At 36.8% G+C, this 24,334-nt stretch overlaps 1 protein-coding gene across 1 annotated transcript in view; it reads right to left on the bottom strand.

The window, feature by feature from the left end:
• Positions 1-285: 285 nt before the first annotated feature.
• The window catches only part of ZMYM5 (zinc finger MYM-type containing 5), a 33,413-nt gene continuing 9,364 nt past the window's right edge, over positions 286-24,334 (bottom strand). The window contains exons 3-8 of the mRNA XM_086715512.1: positions 23,658-24,180; positions 23,327-23,420; positions 9,737-10,022; positions 9,033-9,189; positions 7,882-8,094; positions 286-1,713 (exon numbers count right to left, since the gene is read on the bottom strand). Coding sequence (XP_086571638.1) covers positions 961-1,713; positions 7,882-8,094; positions 9,033-9,189; positions 9,737-10,022; positions 23,327-23,420; positions 23,658-24,170 — 2,016 coding nt within the window. The 5' untranslated portion in view covers positions 24,171-24,180 and the 3' untranslated portion in view covers positions 286-960. The remainder of the gene's footprint in view (positions 1,714-7,881; positions 8,095-9,032; positions 9,190-9,736; positions 10,023-23,326; positions 23,421-23,657; positions 24,181-24,334) is intronic.

Genomic DNA, 24,334 nt, shown 5'->3' with positions numbered 1-24,334 from the left:
TCCTAGTGTCACTCACCAAAAAGAATACACCTAGTTCTGCTCTAGTCATTGTTCATTTGTCATTCTGTTTCAAAGCTTTGAGACAAAGCCCAGTATATGTAAGAATTTAATATATGATAAAGTCGGTATCCGAAATCAGATATAAAGGGAGAATTACTAAGTATATAGTAATGGGAGCACTGATCATTTGAAAAAGTGGACAGCCTTAATTTTCATTAATGTGTTTCTCAAATTTCAAGCATGTAGTCTTCAGAAGAAAAAAAAAATTGCCACAAAACCTAAAGGTTAACTTAATATATTTTTAATATTTCTTATATTTGTACTAACATAAAAATAGGTATACACTCTTTATTCTTATACTTCTCACACAAGAATAAAATCTAAAATATTTATAAATTAAAGTAAATAAAATGCAAAGTAATCACCTTAATATGAAGTAACAAATAATGCCATTTTGCCCAAATAATAAAACAATGTTTTGCCCAAAAGAAAGAAATCGCAGGTATTTGGTTTAGTAGCAAAAAGCTGCAGTTTCGGATTCCATTCTACTCTCAAACTGTTTCTAAATGTTTTTACTTTAATAATAATGAGAATGTTCACATAGTATCTTGTTCAAACTACTACTGATAAATCTAAGCCTTTCTCTCCTTTTTTCAAAGTAATCAGAACAGAAAATTAACCAAACCTGTCAAATGTTAGCCCTCAAATGCCAATTTTAAAAGGTGTGAATTGATAGAATGAAAAAGTAACAATCGCCTTTATTGAAACCCGCATTACTATTGAATCCAATTAGCTTTAGAATTTGAAACAGAAACATTCTTTACTATTTGCTATTATAATTATTGCTAATGAACTGTTGAAAGTTATAGGAGCTTCACAACAACAAATGGTACTGTTAGGGTTACAGATCTTTTCTGAATAAATGTATGACCTTGTTATGTCAAAACCACATCAGGTATATTATGTGTACAACAAGAGCACACCATCATTTTTCTCATTCTTATGTAATCCATGTACTGCAGCTTCCACAGTTTTATTTTTTTTCAAATCAGATTTTAATTTTGAATACTTAACACTATTGTTAATGTGCATTTCACTTTCCTCGTGTTTGCTAAGAATATGTGATAAATGCTGCCAATCTTTGCACCCATTCTCATTCTTCAATTGATTTTTTCCTTCCCCAAAGAGTTTGCAATACAAACAAAACACAGAATCTTTTGAAGTTGAATAAAGTAACCAGGATCTAGTGGTTTTATCACCATTTGGAAGAATTCGTGTATAATAAGTTTCTGAAAACTTCCTCCCTGTATTGTCTTTTGGAAAGTTAAAATTTCTTACTTGAGGTGGATCGTTTTCAACAAGAATGTCCCGTTGTTTAATATTTAAAACACGGGGCCATGTACCTGGGTCTGCAGAAAGTACAACCGATATAATGGAGTCTTCTGATTTTTTCTCTTCCAGTTGCTCTTGAAATTTATCAGCTATGGTTATAGAAGGTAAATTCACATCCTGTTTGATCAGTGATGTATCATCTGTCCCACATTCTGCCAACACCTGTAGCTCTGAAGTCTTTTCCTTTTTTTCTGGTATTCCCTCTTTTTTTTCTAAAAGAGTATTCAATGATCCATATAATTTCCTTTCATTTTCTTCTCTAATAGCATTCCTTTTTCTGTTTTCTGATGCTGATAAATTTTTTGATTTTGTTTCCATCATCTGGGAGAAACAGATTACAATTTTATGTTAGAATTGTTAAGATTAATGCATATGCCAATGCTCAATAAGCACATGAAAAGTTGCTCATTTGTCATCAAAGAAATATAAATCAAAACCACCACATCCCACTTCACATCCACTACGGTGACTATAATAAAAGATATGTGATATATTGGCAAGTGTTGGCAAAGACGTGGAAAAATTGAAACCTTCCTAAGGTGATAGTGCAAATGCAAAATGGTACAGGTACCTTGGAAAACAGCCTGGCAATTTTTGAAAAGTTAAAGAGTTACCATATGACCCACCAATGCCAGAGTGAAAATGGAGGTCTACACATATTTGTACAAAGTGTTCACAGCAATGTTATTATTCATAACAGACAAAACGTAGAAATAATTCAAATGTCCATTACTGATGGATAAACAAGAAATGTGGGAAAGGGTGTCTGGGTGGCTCAAGAGTTAAGCATCCGACTTTGGCTCAGGTCATGATCTTGAGGTTTGTGAGTTTGAGCCCTGCGTTGGGCTATGTACTGACAGCTACGAGCCTGGAGCCTGCTTCGGATTCTGTGTCTCCCCGCTTCTGTCCCTCCCATGCTCATGCTCTGTCTCTCTCAATAATAAATAAACGTTAAAAAAAATTTTTTTTATATGTGGGTATTATCCATACAATTAAATAGTATTTGGCAATAAAAACAAGTGAAGTTCTATGCTACAACCTGGATGAAACTTGGACACAGTATGATACGTGAAAGCCAGCCACAAAGTATCATATTGTATGATTCCATTTAATAAAGACATAGAACTGATTTTAGAGTCCATAAAATAAAATTTAAAAAAATCAAAATAACAAAGATGTATATAATGTGAATGCATCCTATTAGCTATAATATTTTTCTACAAAGCACAATTAAACACTGCGTTCAAGTTTAAAAAACTTATAAGAATTTTGTTTTGATTTAATCCTGAAAGCAATATTGGCAGCACTGAAGTAAAAAAAGCAGGAGCAACATAACCAAGTTTGTACTTAGACTGCTCTGATGGTATTATCATTTCAAACTGTAAGGAAGACGAAATGGTACAGAGACAGCCAGGAAACTGTGGTAGTCATTCTGGAAAAGATGATGGTGGCTTCATCTAGGATTATAGGAATAGAGATAGGATAGAGTTGAGAGATATTTAGGAAGTAGAATCTGGATTATTGGTAACTGAGTGACTCTGGAGGTTAAGGAAGGAGGAGTAAAGAATAGCCCTAAGTTTCTGCCGAGGCATCTGACTGAATGGTGAGATAAGGATATGGGAAACAGAATGAAAGCAGGTTTGGAGTTTCAGCTTTAGACATGGAATATGAGGTATTTGTGGAACATTAAAATGGAGATTACAGATGGATGGAATAGTCTGAAATTGAAAGAAATATCTACACACAAAACAACCTTCAAATAAAAAAAGAGGAAAAAATATCATCTACAGATATATTTTAGAAATCATCAAAATATATTAATTAAAACTATGGGATCAAAGGGGCACCTGAGTGGCTAAGTTGGTTAAGCGTCTCACACTTGGTAAGATCAAGCCCCATTTCTCTCAAAACAAACATAAAAACAAGAAAGATCTTACTTTTCCCATAAAAATGATTTGGTACCAATTGATGGAGGATCTTGACCTCACCTCGTTCCATGGACACAACAAGAGAACGGCTACATCTACACAATGAACTCTGAAAATGACCTAAAGACCGCAGCTAATCACAGAGATAAGTCCACACTGACGAGATGTGCTTGGGAACCAAATAAATACCTGGTGTAACTAACCACAAACAAGAGGGACAACACAAGCATGGAGAAAAGAGAGGCTCAGACCCCACACTGTGCACTCTTGACACCAACGATCTGAGTCACTATAACGTGTGGCCTTGAAAACCAGCAGGGCTTAACTCCAAAACCTTTAGAAATCAGTGGAGCTGAACCACTGTAAGACTAGGCTCCTTTACTTGCACCCCATTTTCTCTCCCTCCTGTCAGCTGGGAAAGGCTCCTCCCAGAGGAGGGGGCTGTGGTGGTCCTTGTGATAGGGCTCGCCAACCCCCTCTCCACTCACTGCACCCTCTTGGGGTGACTGGGTGAGGGTGTGCTTCCATGTCCTGACCCCCTGTATTCCTGCCATGTTGTGTCTGGCTCATCCCTGCCTGAATAAAGTAATGCCTCTGCCAAAGAAAGAAAGAAAGAAAGAAAGAAAAGAGAAAGAAAGAAAGAAAGAAAGAAAGAAAGAAAGAAAGAAAGAAAGAAAGAAAGAAAGAAAGAAAAGAAAGAAAGAAAAATTCAGTAGGGCTTAAGCCTTGGGAGCTTCAAAAACCAGTGGGTTTAATGCTGGGATAGCAAGAAGATGATAGGAAATGAAGTCCACCCCCTTAAAGGAGTCTATATACTAAATAACTTGACCTGAGACACACCAGAGAAGCAGCGGTTTGAAAAGCATCTGAGGAATACATGAAGATTTACTGACTCCTCTTGGAAAGTGTGCCAGAAAAATCTGCAGATTACTCTAGGAAAAGTGCTGATGGGTAGCATTCCCCACCGCCCCCAGCCTAGATAACTGGTTGCTTGCAAAAGCTAATACTAACACTCTCCCTCTAACTTGCTAGCACCGTCTGCCCTGCCCCAGCCAGGACTGGGACCACTCTAAAGTGATTCCTGCCCTAGGGAAGCGGGAGAAATAACACGCCTGCAGTTTCTGCAACTGGGATCCTTACCTGGCTGCACAGGGAGCAAGCCCTGCCCTGCAGCTGTGACAGAAAGGCTAACTGCAAATTGCTAGGCTGAATGCCACCCCACCCACAAATGAGCCCATAACAACTATGACACGCTTCTCAATGGCATCAGAAGCAAATCCTGCCCATTGGGCCCACAGGAAACAAAGTAGGTCATTACAGATGGTTGGGCTAAAGGCAATCGCAGCTCTGTCACAACAGGAGGGCACACACAGCCCACACAAGGGACACCTGGAGCACCTGGTTCTGGTGGCCAGAAAAGACTGGCCAGAAAAGGGCACCACAGGACCTCTTCTATATAAGGCCACTACTTTCAAGGCAAGATGTAGCTGACCTTCGTAATACATAGAAACAAACACAGAAAATTAGACAAAATAAGGAGATAGAAGAACATGGCCCAAGTGAAAGAACAGGACAAAATCACAATTAAAAAGCTAAATAAAATGTAGATAACCAATACGCCTGATGAAGAATTCATGAATAGTCATAAAGATACTCACTAGACTTGAGATAAGAGTGGATGAACTCAGTAAGCACTTCAACAAAGAGATAGAGAATATAAAAAAGAATGGACTCAGAGCTGAAGAATTTAGTAATTGCAATAGAGGGAATCAATAGGAGATGAGAGGAAGTAGAGCAGATCAGTGATCTGGAAGACAAAGTAATGGAAATCATTCAAGCTAAACAGCAAAAAGAGAAAGGAATAATAAAAAATGAAAAAAAATTAAGGGAATTCTGCAACATTATTAAGGGTAATGACATTTGCAATATAGGGATGCCAGAAAGGGGAGTGGGTGAGCAAAAACTTATTTCAAGAAATAATAGCTGAAAACATCCCTAATCTGGGGGAAGGAAGCACCAAGAGCCCTCAGATCTAGGAAGCACCAAGAGCCCCTTACAAGATGAATTCAAAAAGGGCCACACCAAGACACATCATAATCGAAATGGCAAAAAGTAATGATAAATACGGAACTTTTAAGACAACAAAACAGTTACATACAAGGGAAACCCCATAATGCTACCGGCTGATTTTTCAGCAGAAACAATGCAGACCAAAAGAGTGACAAGATATATTCAAAGTGCTGAAATAAGAAATCTATAACCAAGAAGACTTTATGCAGCAAGACTATCATTCAGAATACAAGAAACAGTTCCAGACAAACAAAAGTTAGAGTTCATCACCACTAAACCAGCCTTATAAGAAATGTTAAAGGGAATTCTTTAACTGGAAAAAAAAGGCCATAAATGGAAGAAAATTATGAAAAGAAAAATTTCACATGTAAGAGCAAACATACAGTAAAGGCAGTAGGATTAATCACTATGAAGCCAGTATGGAGGTTAAAACACAAAAGTAGGAAATCTATTAGATCTACAAAAATTAATCTAGGAATACACAAAATAAAAGGATATAAAATATGACACAGACATAAAACGTGGAGAAGGTAGTAAAAATGTAGTGCATTCAGAATATGTTTGAAATAAAGCAACCATCAACTTAACAGACTGCTATACACATAAGATGTCATATATGAACCCAATGGCAACCACAACTCAAAACCATCCATACACAATAAAAAAGAAAGGAATCCAACCATAACATTAAAGAAATCCATCAAACCACAAGGAAAGAGAGCAAGAGAGGATGTAACAATTGTAAATATCTATGCACCAAACATAGAAGCACCTAAATATTTAAAGCAAATGTTAACAGACATAAAGGAGAAATTGCCAGTAACACAGTAATAGAGGGGACATTAACATCCCACTTGCATCAATGGATATATCATCCAGACTGCAAATCAACATGAAACTGTGGCTTTGAATGACACATTAGACCAGATGGATCAAACAGGTATATATAGAACATTTTATCCCAAACCAGCAGAATACACATTCAAGTGCACATGGAACATTCTCCAGGACAGATCATATGTTAGGCCACAAAATAAGTCTCAGTAAATTTAAGAAGAATCAAATCGTATGAAGCATCTTTCCTGACAACAACAGTATGAAACTACAAGTCAATTATAAGAAAAAAATGGGAAAAAACAGAAACACATGAAGGCTAAACAACATGCTACTAAACAATCAATGGGTCAATGAACAAATCAGAGGAAATAAAAAAAAAATACATGGAGACAAAATGCCAGTAGTCCAATATCTTTGAGATACAGCAAAAACAGTTCTAAGAGGGAAGTTTACAGCAATACAGGTCTATTTCAAGAAACAAGCCAAATCTAAAACAATTTAACCATATACATAAAAGAGCTAGAGAAAGAACAGTGAGCTGAAAGCTAATAAAATAATAAAGATGAGAGTACAAATAAATTTAAATAAGGATTGGAAAAACAATAGAAAAAAAAAAAAAAAAAACAATGGGTGGCTCAGTCAGTTGAGCATCTGACTCTTGATTTTGGCTCAGATCATGATGCCAGGGTCATGGAATAAAGCCCTGTGCTGGGCTCCACTCTGAGCATGGAGCCTGCTTGAGATTCATTCTCTCCCTCTCTCTCTCTCTCTCTCTCTCTCTCTCTCTCACCCCCCTGGCCCCTCTACCCCCTTGTACGTGCTCTCTCCAAAAAAACAAAACAAACAAACAAAAAAAGAATAACGAAACCAGGAGCTGGTTCTATGAAAGATAAACAGAATTGATAAAGCATTAGCTACTCATTAAAAAAAAAAAACTCAAAATCAGAAATGGGAAGGAATAATGACACTACAGTAATACAAAAGATTATAAGGAGATACAATAATAAAAAATTAAATGCTGACAAACGGACAACATAAAAGATACAGGTAAATTCCAGAAACATATATAATTTCCAAAACTGAATCAGGAAGAAATAGAAAATTTGAACAGACTGATAACAACTAGTACTGAAATTGAATCAACAAAAAACTCTCAACAAAAGTCTAGGACTCACTTCACAGGTGAATTCCACCAAGCATTTATGTTAATACCTATTCTTTTCAAGCTATTCTAAACCACAGAAGAGGAAGGAAGACTAGCTTGGAACAATCAATTGATTTCAATACTCATTTGAGATGCGACAGCTCAGTGACTGACAAAAATGGAACTAAATGAGGTTCTAAGATAAATCTGATTAATGTAAGCTAACAGGGAAAAGCTACTGTATACTTAATCATTTAAAATGCATTGAGGGGCGCCTGGGTGGCGCAGTCGGTTAAGCGTACGACTTCAGCCAGGTCACGATCTCGCGGTCCGGGAGTTCGAGCCCTGCGTCAGGCTCTGGGCTGATGGCTCAGAGCCTGGAGCCTGTTTCCAATTCTGTGTCTCCCTCTCTCTCTGCCCCTCCCCTGTTCATGCTCTGTCTCTCTCTGTCCCAAAAATAAATAAACGTTGAAAAAAAAAATTTTTTTTAAATGCATTGAAAATAATTACCTGTTTATATTCATTAACACAACTTTGGCAGCAAAATCTTGTCTGCTGACCTTCAATCATCAGGACATGGTTTCCAGCACTTTTACTAGGCAAGTACTCTCCACACTGTTCACAGCAATTCATTATTAGACCATTGGCTAACCTGTACTTATTAAAGCACTGGTTACTGCACAGTTTATGTACTACATTATTAACGCTGACTTCATGACGAATCTAAAAGAAAAGCCAGAATTTATTAAATAAATGAGCCAGATTAGCACAGTAAGCAAGGAGATAACTAGTTTCTTCAAAAGAAACAATCTCTAATAATTTCTCAGTGGAAGAAATATTCAGGGAAAAGAGTAAAAATTACATTTTGTTATTCTTTCATTTTTATCTTTGATCTTACAATAAAGTAAGATTCATGGAACAAAAAGCTATAAGGTCAGTAATAACTTCCCCAGAGACACTTAAAAACTAGAGGAAACAAACTGTTTAGAAGATTTTGATACGACCTAATTAAAAGAAATGGATTGGTAATTTTTGTTATTATAAACTTCACTGCCCTAGAAAATTCATGGAAGGTGCTAAAAGAACCAGTATTACTATATTCAGGATGGTGTCTGTATATGCATAAATAAGATGGTTCTCGCTTTGCTCAGCTCTGTGGTAACTGAGATAAAATCATGCCCTCAATTTGCATGGCTCCAAGGAACACCAAATTCAGTTGCCAAGGCGTTTGTTACGTAAAGACTGCCTGTATGCATGTTTCTTCTTTAGGCAACTGGAAAGATGGCAATACCACTTAAGAAATATGAAGTTTTCAACACACTTACACTCCACTCGTTCTACATATTCTTGTACCAGGATTGGTTGCTTCCTTCATGTCCTGAAACTACACTTTATTATTTTGAGTGGCTAGTAAGAACAAAATTCACCATTACTTTGTTTAGGAGTATATCCACTTCCATGGAAATAGCTGTGTACTTTCCATAGCATGCAAATGGGATATTTGTTCACAAAACAGTTCTAACATATCCTCATCCTTTCCTTTAACTTCATTGTGTAGATCCAGGACGTGCGTATTATGTAGATGGCAGAACATATAATAACACTTAAAATTATCCTTGTTAACCTACATAGTAGCTTAAATACGATATAAAAATCCAGACCTCTGTTAGCTTACTACAGATTATACATCTTGATTTATTAACTCTTTTTCTAAGATTCTGGTTGTCTTCACAGGGAGGCAAAGATGTACGACAAAATTCTTGGGAGGATTCGTTTGACTCAACTTGAACAGTAGTAGCTTTTTTTGTAGGTGCATCTCTGAAACACAAGGGACAGATGAAACTTAAGAATATTACATTTTAACAAAAGTCAAATATATGAACAAGAAATGACATTTTTCATTTTCTCAGGATTTAATCCTAGGAATCAACTGTAATTTTTGGATCTAGCAAAACCCACCTTTGGTTTCACTGTCAAGAGTTCCTAAATAGTACAGCAAGAGATGATTTGGAGGTAAAAACATTTTGTAGCACAAGAACCTTCTCACAGGTTATTATGATTTTTGAAGGACTCAAAAAAGGTGGTAGCAACTTGGTAGAACGAAGGTAAAAGATGGGAAGGAGCAAGGCAAAGTCAGTGGCAGAGAGAGGGTCAATTTTTACATTTTCCTTTCCTGCCAAGAGTAAGGACAGCACAAATGAACTCACAGCTCTGACACACTCTAGGATAACTCAAGCTCAATAAACTTGAAGATATCTCTGCAACAACTGTATCCATGAATCTATACAGCTCTCAATTACATTCAACACACATCTATACTGCCAGCATTCAATTATATGGAGCCAGGTTGAAAAGTACAGCTTACTTTTTACATATTACATTGCGTTTCTTTGGAGTGCGCTTATGAGAGAAGGAAGAAAGGCAGGTGGTAGAACAACAGAGGTGAGCTGATCCTTTTCGTTGATAAGCTGTCTGTCCCTTCTGTAAAGGTTTTTTGCAGTGTGCACAAGTGATTTTAGCTGGTTTAGTAAGTTGCTGTTGGACTGAAGACTGGAAAATCTGCTTAGGAAGGGAGGCCACTGGTGATAAAGAATCCACCCCTGGCTGTTTCTGATTACGGGGAAATGATGCTGACTGGGAGATCCAAGAATCTTAAAAATAAAACATACAAGAAAAAGTCATGGAACAATTCAAAATTCACATCAGAAAAATATTTTAAAATTTTCATTTTGCAAGTTTAACAGAATAGTGAGGCAGCCCTATAAGCAAATGGTCAGAGCCAGGCAACCCTGTGGCACAATCCCAGGGGAACTATCCACTTTGAATTCTTTTTTCATTTCATTTTATTTATTTAATTTACATTCAAGTTAGTTAGCATATAGTGCAATAATGACTTCAGGAGTAGATACCAGTGATTCATCACCTATGTATAACACCCAGTGCTCATATCAACAAGTGCCTTCCTTAATGCCCCTTACCCATTTAGCCTGTCCCCCCTCCCGGAGGCAACCCCTCCAGCAACCCTGTTTGTTCTCTGTAGTTAAAAGTCTGTTATGTTTTGTTCCCTTCCTTGTTTTTATATTATTTTTGCTTCCCTTACCTTATGTTAAGCTGTTTTGTATCTTAAATTCTTCATATGAGTGAAGTAATATGAGATTTGTCTTTCCCTAATTTCACTTAGGATAATACCCTCTATTCCATCCACAGAGTTGCAAATGGCAAGATTTCATTCTTTTTGATTGCTGGGTAATACTCCATTGTATATATACCACATCTTCTTTATCCATTCATCCATCGATGGACATTTGGGCTCTTTCCATACTGTGGCTATTGTCGATAGCGCTGCTATAAACATTGGGGTGCATGTGCCCCTTTGAAACAGCACACCTGTATCCCTTGGATAAATACCTAGTAGTATAATTGCTGGGTCATAGGGTAGTTCTGTTTTTAATTTTTTGAGGAACCTCCATACTGTTTTCCAGACAGGCTGCACCAGTTTGCATTCCCATCAGCAGTGCAAAAGAGGTCCTCTTTCTATGCATCCTCACCAACATCTGCTGTTGTCTGAGTTGTTACTGTTAGCCATTCTGACAGGTATGAGGTGGTATCTCATTGTGGTATTAATTTGTATTTCCCTGATGATGAGTCATGTTCAGCATCTTTTCATGTGTCTGTTAGCCATCTGAATGTCTTCTTTGGAGACGTGTCTATTCATGTTTTTGTCCATTTCTTCGTTGGATTATTTGCTTTTTGGGTGTTGAGTTTGGTAAGTTCTTTATAAATTTTGGATACTAACCCTTTATCTGATATGTCACTTGCAAATATCTTCTCCCATTCTGTTGGCTGCCTTTTAGTTTTGCTAATTGTTTCATTCGCTGTGCAGAAGCTTTTTATTTTGATTAGGTCCCAATAGTTCATGTTTGCTTTTGTTTCCCTTGCCTCCGGAGACGTGTTGAGCAAGAAGTTACTGCAGCCAAGGTCAAAGAGGTTTTTGCCTGCTTTCTCCTCTAGGATTTTGATGGCTTCCTGTCTTACGTTTAGGTCTTTCATCCATTTTGAATATGTTTGTATATGGTGTAAGAAAGTGGTCTGGGCTCATTTTTCTTCATGTCGCTGTCCAGTTTTCCCAGCACCACTGGCTGAAGACACTATCTTTATTCCATTGGACATTCTTTCCTGCTTTGTCAAAGATTAGTTGCCCATACGTTTGTGGATCCATTTCTGGGTTCTCTATTCTGTTTCATTGATCTGAGTATCTGTTTTTGTGCCATTTGTTTATTTTAGAGAGAGAGTAAGCAGGGGAGGGCCAGAGAGGGGGACACAGAATCCAAAGCAGGCTCTAGGCTCCGAGCTATCAGCACAGAGCCTGATGCAGGGCTCAAACTCACAAGCTGTGAGATCATGACCTGAGCCGAAGTCAGAAGCTTAACCAACTGAGCCATCCAGATGCCCCTATCCACTTTGTATTTGAACGATACTCTATTGTGCCCAAACTGTAAATGGTGGCCCTTGAATCGTGCAATGCGGTAGTTATCAATTCTTAAGGACCCTAGGTTCAAAATGCATTTCCTAACTTACTGGATGGTGCAAGTACATTAAATTGTGTTTTGGTTTTCTCAACTACAAACTGGAAATGATATCTAACTCATCAGAGTGTTATGAAGACTAAATGAGATAATGCATATAGTAAAGCAGTATGTTTGGTACACAGGGCATTTGCAAAAAAAATATTTAGCCACTTTTTTGTCTCAAAGAAGAAAGTATTAATATATTACAAAATAAAGCAAAAAAGGTAAGTACAGAATCTGGTATGTGATGTCCATTTTCATAACCACTTCCTCCTAATACGAAAAATATAAAGCATAGAAAAGAAAAAATTTTACAGTGACCACTCATATGCCCACCAAGTCTATTCTCTCCTCTTTTATTATTTTTGCTTTATCAACATCTATTCATCCCTCTAAACAATGTGTTTTGTGTATTTCAAGCAAATGCAGAACATCATTATACTCCCCTCTAAAATACTTCTTACTCATTTTATTTTAGAGAGCGAGAGCAAAAGCAGAAGAGAGGGACAGAGGGTGGGGAGCAGGGAGAGAGAGAGACAGAATCTTAAGCAGGCTTCATGCTCAGCACGGAGCCCAATGTGGGGCTCGATTCCACGACCATGAGACCACTGACATAAGCCAAAATTAAGTCGGATGCTCAGCTGACTGGGCCACCCAGGCACCACTATTTATTTTAAATTTCATTTATTCATTTTAAGTAAGCTCTACACCCAATGTGGGGCTTGAACTCATGATCTCAATATCAACAGCTGCATGCTCTACCAACTGCACCAGCCAGGCACCCTTCCAAAATACTTTTTAAAGCAACTCTTTCTACAGTTTCTTCTCAGCCTTCTAAATATTATTTCATAATCATTAATATAGGTGATGGATTATTCTGCAAAGTCTCAGTTTTCCTAACTTCACACACGGACTCCTCCATCATATATTATTGTTAGCTTCAAAATGGTACAATATTATGTACAGGTAGTAATGTTTCTCAAACTTTAAAATTCACGAGATCACCTAAGAATCTTGTTTAAACAGAGACTCTAAGGGTGCCTGGCTGGCTCAGTCAGTAGAGCATACAACTCTTGACCTCGAGGCTGGGAGTTTGGGCCCCACAATAGGTGTAGAGATTACTTAAAAGTCAAATATTTAAAAATATATATATACATACATGCACATAGATTCTAAATCAACAGGTTTAGGGAAGGGCCTGAGGTTCTGCATTTCTTTCTTTTTTTTTAATGTTTATTTTTGAGAGAGAGAGAGAGAGAGAGAGAGCGAGCGCATGCGCACATGCAAGCTCAGGGGAGGAGCAGAGAGAGGGAGACAGAAGATCTGAAGTAGGCTCTGTGCGGACATCAGAGAGCCTGATGCAAGGCTTGAACTCACAAACCGTGAGATTATGACCTGAGTTGAAGTCGGATGCCTAACCAACTGAGCCACCCAGGTGCCCCAGGGTTCTGCCTTTCTAACTAACTCTTGCATGATGATGAAGCTTTGAGGCCCTAGAGTACTGAACTATTCTGTCACCTCTCTTCAAAAATAGCTTTGGTCATTAACAAGAAGTCTATGGCCCCCCTCCACCTATCACATCCTCAAAGGCCTTTCAAAGTACTACTAACATTAACAACTATACTTTCAGTTTTAAATTACCCACCTACTGCATCTAATTTTCTTTGTCCTATTTCAAGATACCTTTATCTTACAAGCAAAAATAGAATGGAACAAGTAACAAAAGCAACTCTCTCAGACCATAGGATGACATGCTGGCAAATACAGAATATAGTACAATGAACTTTTTTTTTTTATCACCTAGTACTCAGAAGTTTCATTACTACTCAATTTTCCTACTTCTGAACCATTCCAAAGAAAACAAAAATTACATATTCATCTATATAACAAATATAGGTTGTGTATCATCTTCTTCTGGGATCAAAGTTCCCTGCGTATCATCTAGATACCAAACTAGATTTAATAAATGACAGAAACAAAGGATAGGAACCATTACAAGATTTGTTATTACCATTAATATGGGAGAAATAAGAACCCCAAAGAAAAAATACTGGTTTTTGTAATTTTGGGGAGTTATCCATACTTAAGGGAAGCATATTTATATACAACTATGGAATGTGAGACATCAATGTATGCTCAGGACAATAATTAGATTCTGAAATTTCTTTTTCACTTTAGCTTTGGTGCATAAAGCAAATGCTTCCTTTGTTAATACCACAACTATTTGTTTTCTGGAAATTTCAGAGTTTCTTATTTCATCAAATTTTTATTTTATTTCATTTTATTTTTGGTATTTGTGTCTACAGGTTAAACTTAACCTCTCAATCAAATTCTTCCATATCCTACCCCAAGTATGTTTTAAGAGAAGGGGCCAAGTAGATTATTTGGTACAAATCCCTCATTATATACAAGGAAAATTAAGACCTAGAAGTTACATTACTTATCTAAAAATCTAATAAATATTAGACACACTATTGACTTTCAGGTGTTCTTCATTTCTTCCTGCATCTAAACTCTTCTGCCTAAAAAATATTTTAGTATTTCTTTAGTGTTGGTCTGCTAGTGAAAAGTTCTTTTGGTGTCTCAGTGGGGTTTGTTTGTTTTTGCATGTTAAAGAATAACATGTATGCATAAAGTTTATAAATCTTAAGTGTGGAGCTCAATTAAATTTTTTATAATGAATATACTTGCATGACTACCATCCAGAAGCCTGGCTTTTCTCACTGAATAATTTCCTGCCTTTCCCACAAGCCATCCGTATTATGACCTCAAAGATTAGTTTTCTCTTTTTTTTTTTTTGAAATTCACATACATAAAATCATACAGTATGTACTCTTTTGTGCCTGATTACCTTAACTCAACATCTTGTCTGTAAATTTCATTCACACTGAATATGTAGTTCATTATTTTGCACTGCTGTTGAAAATTCCATTATGTGGCTAGTACTATTTATCTGCCCTATTTTTTTTAAGTTGTATTTATTTAAGTAATCTCTACACCCGTTGTGGGGTTCAAACTCACGACCCCAAGATCCCAAGCTGCTTGCTCTTCCAACTGATCCAGACAGGCGCCCCATCCATCCTGTTGTTGATGGACATTTGGATTGCTTCCAATTTTGACTATGATTTCTATATATGTCTTCTAATAGTTTCTTAATGTATTTATCCTGCTTGGGACTTGGATTTGTAAATGTTCTTTAATTTGTAAGTTAATGCTTTCTCTCCATTTTAGAAAATTCTCAGTTGTACCTCTTCTGTCTTGTTTCTTTCCGGAACATTAAATACATGTCCTCTTCATCAAGTGTCATACATCTTTTACATTCTTTTCTGGATTTCCACCCTTTTGACTTCTCTGATTCAATCTGGATGATTCTCTGAGATTTCTTCCAGTTCACTTACAACTCTTCAGCTTTGCCCAGCCTGCAGTTAAAATGATTAGTTCCTTAGAATCTTTGTCTGATAATCCTATTATCTGGATCCCAAAACCTTGCTTCTATTGTCTGTTTTCCTCTTGATTTCTGGCATATGGCCTTGGATCTTCATGCTGCTGATTGCTTTTCATTCTGTTTGTATGAAAAACTGAAGGGCACCTAGTTGGCTCAGCTGGTTGAGCATCTGACTTTGGCTCTGGTCATGATCTCACAGTTCCTGAGTTTGAGCCCCCACATCAGGCTCACTGCTGTCAGCGCAGAGCCCACTTCAGATCTTCTGTCCCTCACTGACTTGCACTCTCTCAAAAATAAACAAACAAATAAAAAACTGAAAAAAATTTGAGGCTCTGGATTAGGTCAGCATCCCAAACTAAAGGTTGGAAAGGTTGTGTTTGTTGGTTTGGGGGTTTTTTGTTTGTTTTTAAAAAATGTTTTAAAGTTTATTTTGAGACAGACAGAGACCATGCGAGTTGGGGAGAAGTGGGGGGGGGGGGGGGAGACAGAGACAGAGAGACAGAGAGAGAGAAAGAGAGAAAGAGAGAGAGAGAGAGAGAAAGAGAGAGAGGGAACCCCAGCCAGGCTCTGTGCTGCTAGCACCAAGCCTAATGCAGGGCTCAAATTCACAAAACAGAGAAATCATGATCTGAGCCCAAACCAAGAGTCAGATGCTTAAGCAATTGAGCCACCCAGGTGCCCCATGTTTGTTTTTTACCAGTATCCCTCTTTGTGGGCCTCTGTGAATCTACTCAAAGTTCCACTTAGATTTTCAGCCTTTCTCTGCAGTTTTTTCTGGAACTGAACACACACCCACAAGAGAAAAGCAGCCACAAGTAACAGATTACTTCTCAGAGGCTCCTTCTCTTAGATCTTAGAGCCCTCATTTTTCCACTATATTTATATGAGCAGAAATATAATGCCCTAAAATCAGAATAATGGCCAGAAATGTTTATAATGCAATAAAAAATAAAACAGATGCAAGAGCAATTTCTACATTATAGGTATTTTCTGTGATGAGATTTTTGCTGTTTATATATAAAGATAGGTGATGAATATATAACTTTCACTGAAATAGAGTCAACACTAAAAGTTAATGTAAGGATTAAATGATTCAAAGGTCCAGTCAATGGACAATAATCTTATTTTTATAAGATGAAATGCAAAATTTTATGTGTACTTTATGCAAAGCCATAATTTTGTATGATGAAATTTGAACCTATAAGCCCTGTATTTTTATGTAACTCAACTCCAAAAATCTTCATCTTGCTCTTATTTTTTTTTCTTTTTCCTTTTTTGGAAATCCTTCAATTTTTAGACGTAGAACACACAGATAAACTAAAATAAGACACTCTGGAGAAGCTGTAAGTAACAAAAATTATAATAATAATGTAATTGGTGCCATCTTCTTCTAGAAGTCCGGTAGAAATTAGTTTTACTAATGCTAATAGCAAGCAAAAGCAAAAACAAAACCTAGGGCCAATACTAAAATTAGACAACTATTACTATGCTTGCTATATTCAAGTTAAAGAGGGAAAAATAGCAACAATGACAAAAAGACTGTCCTTTTCACAGTTGACTTAACACTTAAGAAAGCTTCAAACATTTACAAATTTTTTTAATTTATTATTTTTTTAAAGTAATCTCTACACCCAACGTGGGGTTTGAACTCACAACCCCTAGGTCAAGAGTTGTACACTCCAACAACTGAGCCATCCAGAAGCCCCAGCTTCAAACATCACTCTTCACTTGACAGCTTGGTAAACTTTCTTTTTAGAATTCTACACGGTTATTATTTAAAAAAAATTTTTTTTCAACGTTTATTTATTTTTGGGACAGAGAGAGACAGAGCATGAACGGGGGAGGGGCAGAGAGAGAGAGAGACACAGAATCGGAAACAGGCTCCAGGCTCTGAGCCATCAGCCCAGAGCCTGACGCGAGGCTCGAACTCACAGACCGCGAGATCGTGACCTGGCTGAAGTCGGACACTTAACCGACTGCGCCACCCAGGCGCCCCTACACGGTTATTATTTAAAGGATATAGTTTTGTCACTTTTGTCCCCAAAAACAGAATTTTAGAGAGCTCAGGAACACTGTAAATTCATCCACCCTTCATAAACAATAGAAATTTGTTGTCATATATCATAAACAGTTTAAACATATGTAGTTAAGAACATCTCCATTTAGATGAATGAGTGTCAATTGAGCCATGTAATGTTTTCTTTGTTGTATTTTAAAATCACTGATACTTTAAATGATAAGAAAATATAAAAATGTAAAATACACTTTGAATTAGTGAGATAAAGGGATGACAAGCCAAGAGTAATCAAAACCACTTCCAAATAACACTTTCAAGTCTCAATTATAGCCACAATTTCAGTGGAATGATGGTATAGCATCTAACTACAGGATGCTTTTTATATTATCAGTCTATGCTATGCTTTTAAGTTGAAAAGCATCTTACTTATCCACATTTACCAATAAATACACAACTTAAACTTATTCAGAAGGTGAAAAATGGCCAAGGTTGAAACATAAAAAAATACATGGCAAGGTTTCTGGTTTTAACTGCACTTAAGAGCTTATATATACATAAGATGGAATTCATGCTTACACAAATAGCTATTTAAAATTTAATAAATAATTCTAAAATAAAATGTAAGTAAAAGAAATACACAGATCCAAAAGGATGATTTTCAATGGACATTATTTCAAGTCTTCAACATCTTCAATTGTTTCATCAAAGAGATCACAAGTTTTCATGATATGATTTCTCAGGTTTAATTCTTATTCAATAAACAAAAGATGTACATAATAATAAATAGATGCAAACATAAATTCATAAAAAGTATGCAAATATATTTTTTAAAATTCAATGATGTGTAAATTAAGATGACACCACCTTTTAATGATCAGTTCAGCAAACATTAACACTCCTACCCCCAAGCTTACAATATGGAGAAAAAATTTATGCTGCAAGGAAAGTAATACCATTTTTTGGTGGGGGCAATTTTTCATTAACCATCAAAACCTTTAAAAATACATTGATGAGGAGGCACCTGGGTGGCTCAGTCAGTTAATCGTCTGACACTTGACTTCAGCTCAGGTGATAATCTGAGGTTGTGGGCTCCATGCTGGGAAAGGAACCTGCTTAAGATTCTCTCTCCCACTTTGGCCCCTCCCCCATACATGTGCTCTCTTTCTCTCTCAAAAAAAACCAACTAAAATTATTAAACTAAATGAAAAATAAAAATATGTTGACACTTTGACTTAACAATTCCACCTACAGAAACTTTTCTAAAGAAGTGTGTCAACTTACAGAGATATTCATGAAAAACCTGTTTACAATTGCAAAGACTAGAAACAACTTCAAATAACAAATGATTATATAAACATAAAAAAGATAATTATATCTGACAAGAACTAATAATGATGAAACGTCAAATGCCCCCCTACCCTAACCCCAGGTCAAGAACAAAGCAAGGCTCTATACTCTCACCAATGCTATCCAACACTGTATTAGAAAAAGAAATAATAGGGGATCTGTGAGGCCAAACTATTTCCATAATAATAATAAGATTATTTGCATTTTTCACTGTTGGCATTTACAATAATGGTAACAAAAGCAGCGATGGGTATAACTGCTGGCAGTGGAACTGAACTGTATTTCTTCACTACCATATATCTGAGAAAAGAAAAAGTATCACCTTCACTTATTTATGGTTGTTATTCCAACACCAAATGGTCAATACAATTCTAATACTAACCAGGAGTTAGCATCAGACCCCAAAGGTTTAAATGGCATAGCCCCCAACAAGATTGCCAGTCATTTCAGATGCCACCCATACTTCTGCCCAACTGGCTATAAATCAAGGAGGTTCCCGATTTAGTTATCCTCTCGGCTTTGATAATTTGCTAGAATGACTCATAGAACTCAGATGAGCTCTATACTTACAATCACAGTTTTTTTTCCCCCAAGTTTTATTTATTTTTGAGAAAGAGAGAGAGAGAGAGAGAGAGAGAGAGAGAGAGAGAATCCCAGGCAGGCTCTGTGCTGTCAGCGTAGAGCCCAATGCAGGGCTCAAACCCACAAACAGTGAGATCATGACCTAGGCTGAAATCCAGAGTCAGAGGCTTAACGGATTAAGCCACCCAGGTGCCCCACAATCACAGTTTTAATATAAAGGATACAAATCAGGACCAATCAAATGAGATAAAGAAGGGTAAAAGTTTGGAAGGTCCCAAATGCAGAGCTTCTGTGCCTACTCTCTCTGGAGCAGGTGTGTTACCTACCTGGCACATTGATAAGCTCAACAACCAGGAAGCTGCATTGAGTTTCAGTGTCTAGCTTTTACTGGTGTTTCATTGCATAGGTATGACTGACAGACTTATTCACTGCATGTGACTGAACTCAATGTCTAGCCTTCCTCTCCTCCCTAGAGGCTGGGTCTTTTTTTTTTTTTTTAATTTTTTTTTTCAACATTTATTTATTTTGGGGACAGAGAGAGACAGAGCATGAACGGGGGAGGGGCAGAGAGAGAGGGAGACACAGAATCGGAAACAGCCTCCAGGCTCCGAGCCATCAGCCCAGAGCCTGACGCGGGGCTCGAACTCACGGACCGCGAGATCGTGACCTGGCTGAAGTCGGACGCTCAAGCGACTGCGCCACCCAGGCGCCCCGAGGCTGGGTCTTTAATGGGTCCTTCTGATGACCCTCTCTCAGCCTTCCTCTGATCAAAGTCTTAGCCCAAACAAATTCAGATGTGATCCAAAGGGCTCGTAAATAGAAAAGACAATCCCAATACTTGGGAAATTCCAAGGACTTAGTCTCTGTCCTAAGACCTAAGGACAAAGGCCAGTGTTATTATTTATTAAACAGATGTCCACAATGAAATAATAAAAATTGGTATCGATTTTACTAGATTTCAGCCTTTGACTACATCTTAATATTCTGTGTGATGAACAGGGAAGCATGCCTAAAACACTTATGTTTCATACCAAAATACAATGGTTGTCTGAAGGCAAAGAGGAAAAGCACTTATAAAATAGTTACATTGCAAGCTAAACCAGGCTTTTTTCACGAAATACCATTTTTACTTAAAAGAATAACTAACAAACTGATTACTGACATTTTCTTGAAAACAAATCAAGAAAAATTCACTTCAAGAAAAATGACAGTATTTGTTGCTAAGAGAAAATTTGAGCTTTCAAGTGAAAATCAACATCTTTGAAAACCTGTATCCACCACTGTCACCTTGACAGCTTTCTAAAGTGTCAACATTTAAAATAACACATCAGGGGCGCCTGGGTGGCGCAGTCGGTTAAGCCTCCGACTTCAGCCAGGTCACGATCTCGTGGTCCGTGAGTTCGAGCCTCGCGTCGGGCTCTGGGCTGATGGCTCAGAGCCTGGAACCTGTTTCCAATTCTGTGTCTCCCTCTCTCTCTGCCCCTCCCCCGTTCATGCTCTGTCTCTCTCTGTCCCAAAAATAAATAAACGTTGAAAAAAAAAAATTAAAAAAAAAAAAAAATAACACATCAGCATCTAGAAGTTCAATGAATGGATATTTTCAAAATATATATATTTTTTATTTGACCAAAGCACAATGTAACCGAATCATACAAAGGTAAAAGATCCATCCACAGATCAATGAATCTTAATGTAATAAGTATGAAAACTTCGTTATATGATTTCAGATTCCACATTGTTAAGAACCTCTAAGAAACTGCCACTTATCAAGTTTCGGGACTGTTATCAAAAAACCCGTAACTATCCATAATTCTCTAAAAAGATCACTAAAACAGTACTCCCTCCTACAACCAAATACCTATGTGAGGCCAGATTTTTTTATACTTCAAACAAAACAAGATATTGCAACAGATTCAATGTAGAAATAGATAGATGTGAGGAGATACCATACACTTCACTATCTTCTATTAAGCCAGACTTTAAAGAGATTTGCAGAAATGTGAAAAAATGGCACTGTTCACTAAATTTTGAAAATAGTTTTCATTAAAAATTATATTTTGTCATATAATATGTAATTATTGTTAAATACTTAAGAAAATGTCTTACACTTTAATTTCTAATAACATAATTGATATAAATTAAAAAATCTTGGGGGCCCCCGATTATTTTTGAGAGTGAAACTGAGCCCAAAATGTTTGAGAACTGTCCTGTAGAAATAATAAACGATGTAGACAAAGAAATTTAGTGGACAGTTTCAACAGTAAAAAATGGGATACTATACAAATGCTAATAAAAAGGTAGAGGAATGTGTTATCTCAGACAAAAATCTTATACACATGGAAAATTCTATTTTTAAAATGATGTGAAAATTTAGATTAAGTAAACCAACAGAAACACAAAATTATATATAATGTGCTCTAAATTATATTTTTTAAAACCATGGAGGCAAAAGACTGAAAACAAAATTTTAGGAGTAGTCCTTGCTAGCTGGTAGGATAAGGTGAAATATACTTTATTTCTAGCCATAATTTCTTACAAATATTCTGTAATAATCATGTAGTATTCTCATAACCAGAGAAAAAGATTAATTTAAAAAAAGAAAAAAAATTCTGGCATTCCATTAGAAGCAGTAATGAGGCTCTTAAATCTAGTTCCTTTTCAGTCCTTTCCTAAACTTCTAAGTTGGTCAATAGCTTAAAGCACTAAAATGACCAAAAACCAATACCAAAACAAAAATTTTAACTCTCAAACAAACACCACACTAAATCATGACAAAGCTGCCAAAAAGATCTGCTAAGTTTTAAATAATTTTCATTATATTTTAACTTTATCAGAAAAAGACTGTCCATATAAGCTTTAAAAATGTAGGCCTCTATACGTGCCTCAGTGGCTCTGTGGGTTGAGTGTCCAACTCTTGATTTCAACTCAGGTCATGATCTCAGGGTCATGGGTATGAGCCCTGCACTGGGCTTTGTGCTGATTGTGGAGCCTGCTTAAGATTCTCTCCGCCCGCCCCCCACCCCACCCTTCTCCCACATGCTCACCTGCTCTCTCTCTCAAAAATAAATAAATAAATAAATAGACAAAAAAATTAAAAAACTATATAGGGTTTTTAAAATAACTTTTAAAATAAAGGAACTAATAATATGCTGATTTTAAAACAAAAATAAAGAGACAAGCAGTCCAAAAGTAAACATTTGAAATGCAAAAATTGAAATTTCAAGTTATGTTATTATAAGTTAAATAAAATTAAATTATTGGGGCGCCTGGGTGGCGCAGTCGGTTAAGCGTCCGACTTCAGCCGGGTCACGATCTCGCGGTCCGTGAGTTCGAGCCCCGCGTCGGGCTCTGGGCTGATGGCTCGGAGCCTGGAGCCTGCTTCCGATTCTGTGTCTCCCTCTCTCTCTGCCCCTCCCCCGTTCATGCTCTGTCTCTCTCTGTCCCAAATATTATATATAAAAATAAATAAACGTTGAGAAAAAAAAAAAAATTTTAAATAAAATTAAATTATTACATATTACTTTATTTCTTCAATTCACTATCCACTTTTTTATTCTATGATTTAAAACTAGGGGCACGTGGATGGCTCAGTCAGTTCAGCGGCTGACTTCGGCTCAGGTCATGATTTCGTGGTTCATGGGTTCAGGCCCCACGTCAGGCTCTGTGCTGACAGCTCAGAGCCTGGAGCCAGCTTTGGATTCTGTGTCTCCCTCTCTCTCTGCCCCTCCCCCGCTCATGCTCAGTCTGTCTCTCTCAAAAATGAATGTTAAAAAAAAATTAAAAAAAAAAAAAAAGAAACTAGGTAGGTGGTTGTAGTAATTATGGAGGTTTTCAATTAAAACACTTCAGATGTAAATCGCAGTGGGTAAAACAGATTTAATTTCTGAAAAATCAGGGACCAAGTAGATTGCAAGTAAAATATTCTATCTTAATATGAAAGTCAAGAAAAAAAAGTATTTCATGTATAGAAGATCAATAAAATCACTTACTGCTTACCAGGACTATGATGAGTTGTAAATCCTCCATTCTGAAATTCACCTCCTGCCACATTCATTCTACCAGGATTAAAAGGTCCTACTGCAGTCTTGGTCTGTGAAGTCAAAGATGGGGCGTATGTTTGTATATTAACACCAAAATTACTTGACTGAAGTCCTTTAGCGACATCTCCCAAGTTGGTATTCTACAGTGATGTTATACGTGTAATCATTAAGTTCATATCTCGCCCAGCATTCAGAGCTTATACCTGTTTCTAAGGTTGTAACATTAGCAATAGGAATTTCAGAGTCGATTCTGTAGTGATAACATTATTACCCATTCCTGCATTTACCTTACTTCTTGAAAGACTGGAAGTGGAGAAATCCAAATCTTTGGTTCTATTTTTAGTTCCAGGAAGTCCCCATTCAATATAATTGGAAGAATTTTTCTTGTCTTGTCCATTTGTTTCTATGTCCTCTTCATCATCGATAATAATTGTCTCACTTATATTTCCCTTCTGAGAAGCTGAATCTCTTGAGGAAGGAAGAATTATGGAATAATTTCCTTGTAGACTTTCATTTCTTGATGAAGCAAATATAAAATTTCTTTGATCAGTTACTGTTGGAGCAGAAGTTGAAGGAGGTTGTATAGATTCAATAAATACAACATCATCATCATCATCATCATCATCATCATCATCATCATCATCTTCCACTGATGAGTTTCTAGATCTATTAACTAAAGAACTAGTTGGGCCACCAAATGAATTTCCAACATCCATGAGGCTAGCTGCCATGGCTTTACTCTTTAATAAAACAGGAGTCTGTTCAGCCAAGTCTAATCCTCTCACTGAACATTTATCCATGCCAAAGAACCTGTAACAGAGGAAAATAAATAACAAAAGTTCTAGTATATTATGATCATTGTGTTTTATTGCAATGAAACAGCACAAATGAAATTTTAAATTCTGGTGAGTTTTATCCAACCCTCAGGGAAAATATTGTTACTCATTTTGTTTTTCCTCTCTCA

Source organism: Puma concolor, chromosome A1, assembly GCF_028749965.1.
Source record: "Puma concolor isolate L17-30 chromosome A1, mPumCon1.1.hap2, whole genome shotgun sequence".
NCBI classification, from domain to species: Eukaryota; Metazoa; Chordata; class Mammalia; order Carnivora; family Felidae; genus Puma; species Puma concolor.
This window is presented reverse-complemented; position numbering and strand designations above follow the sequence as displayed.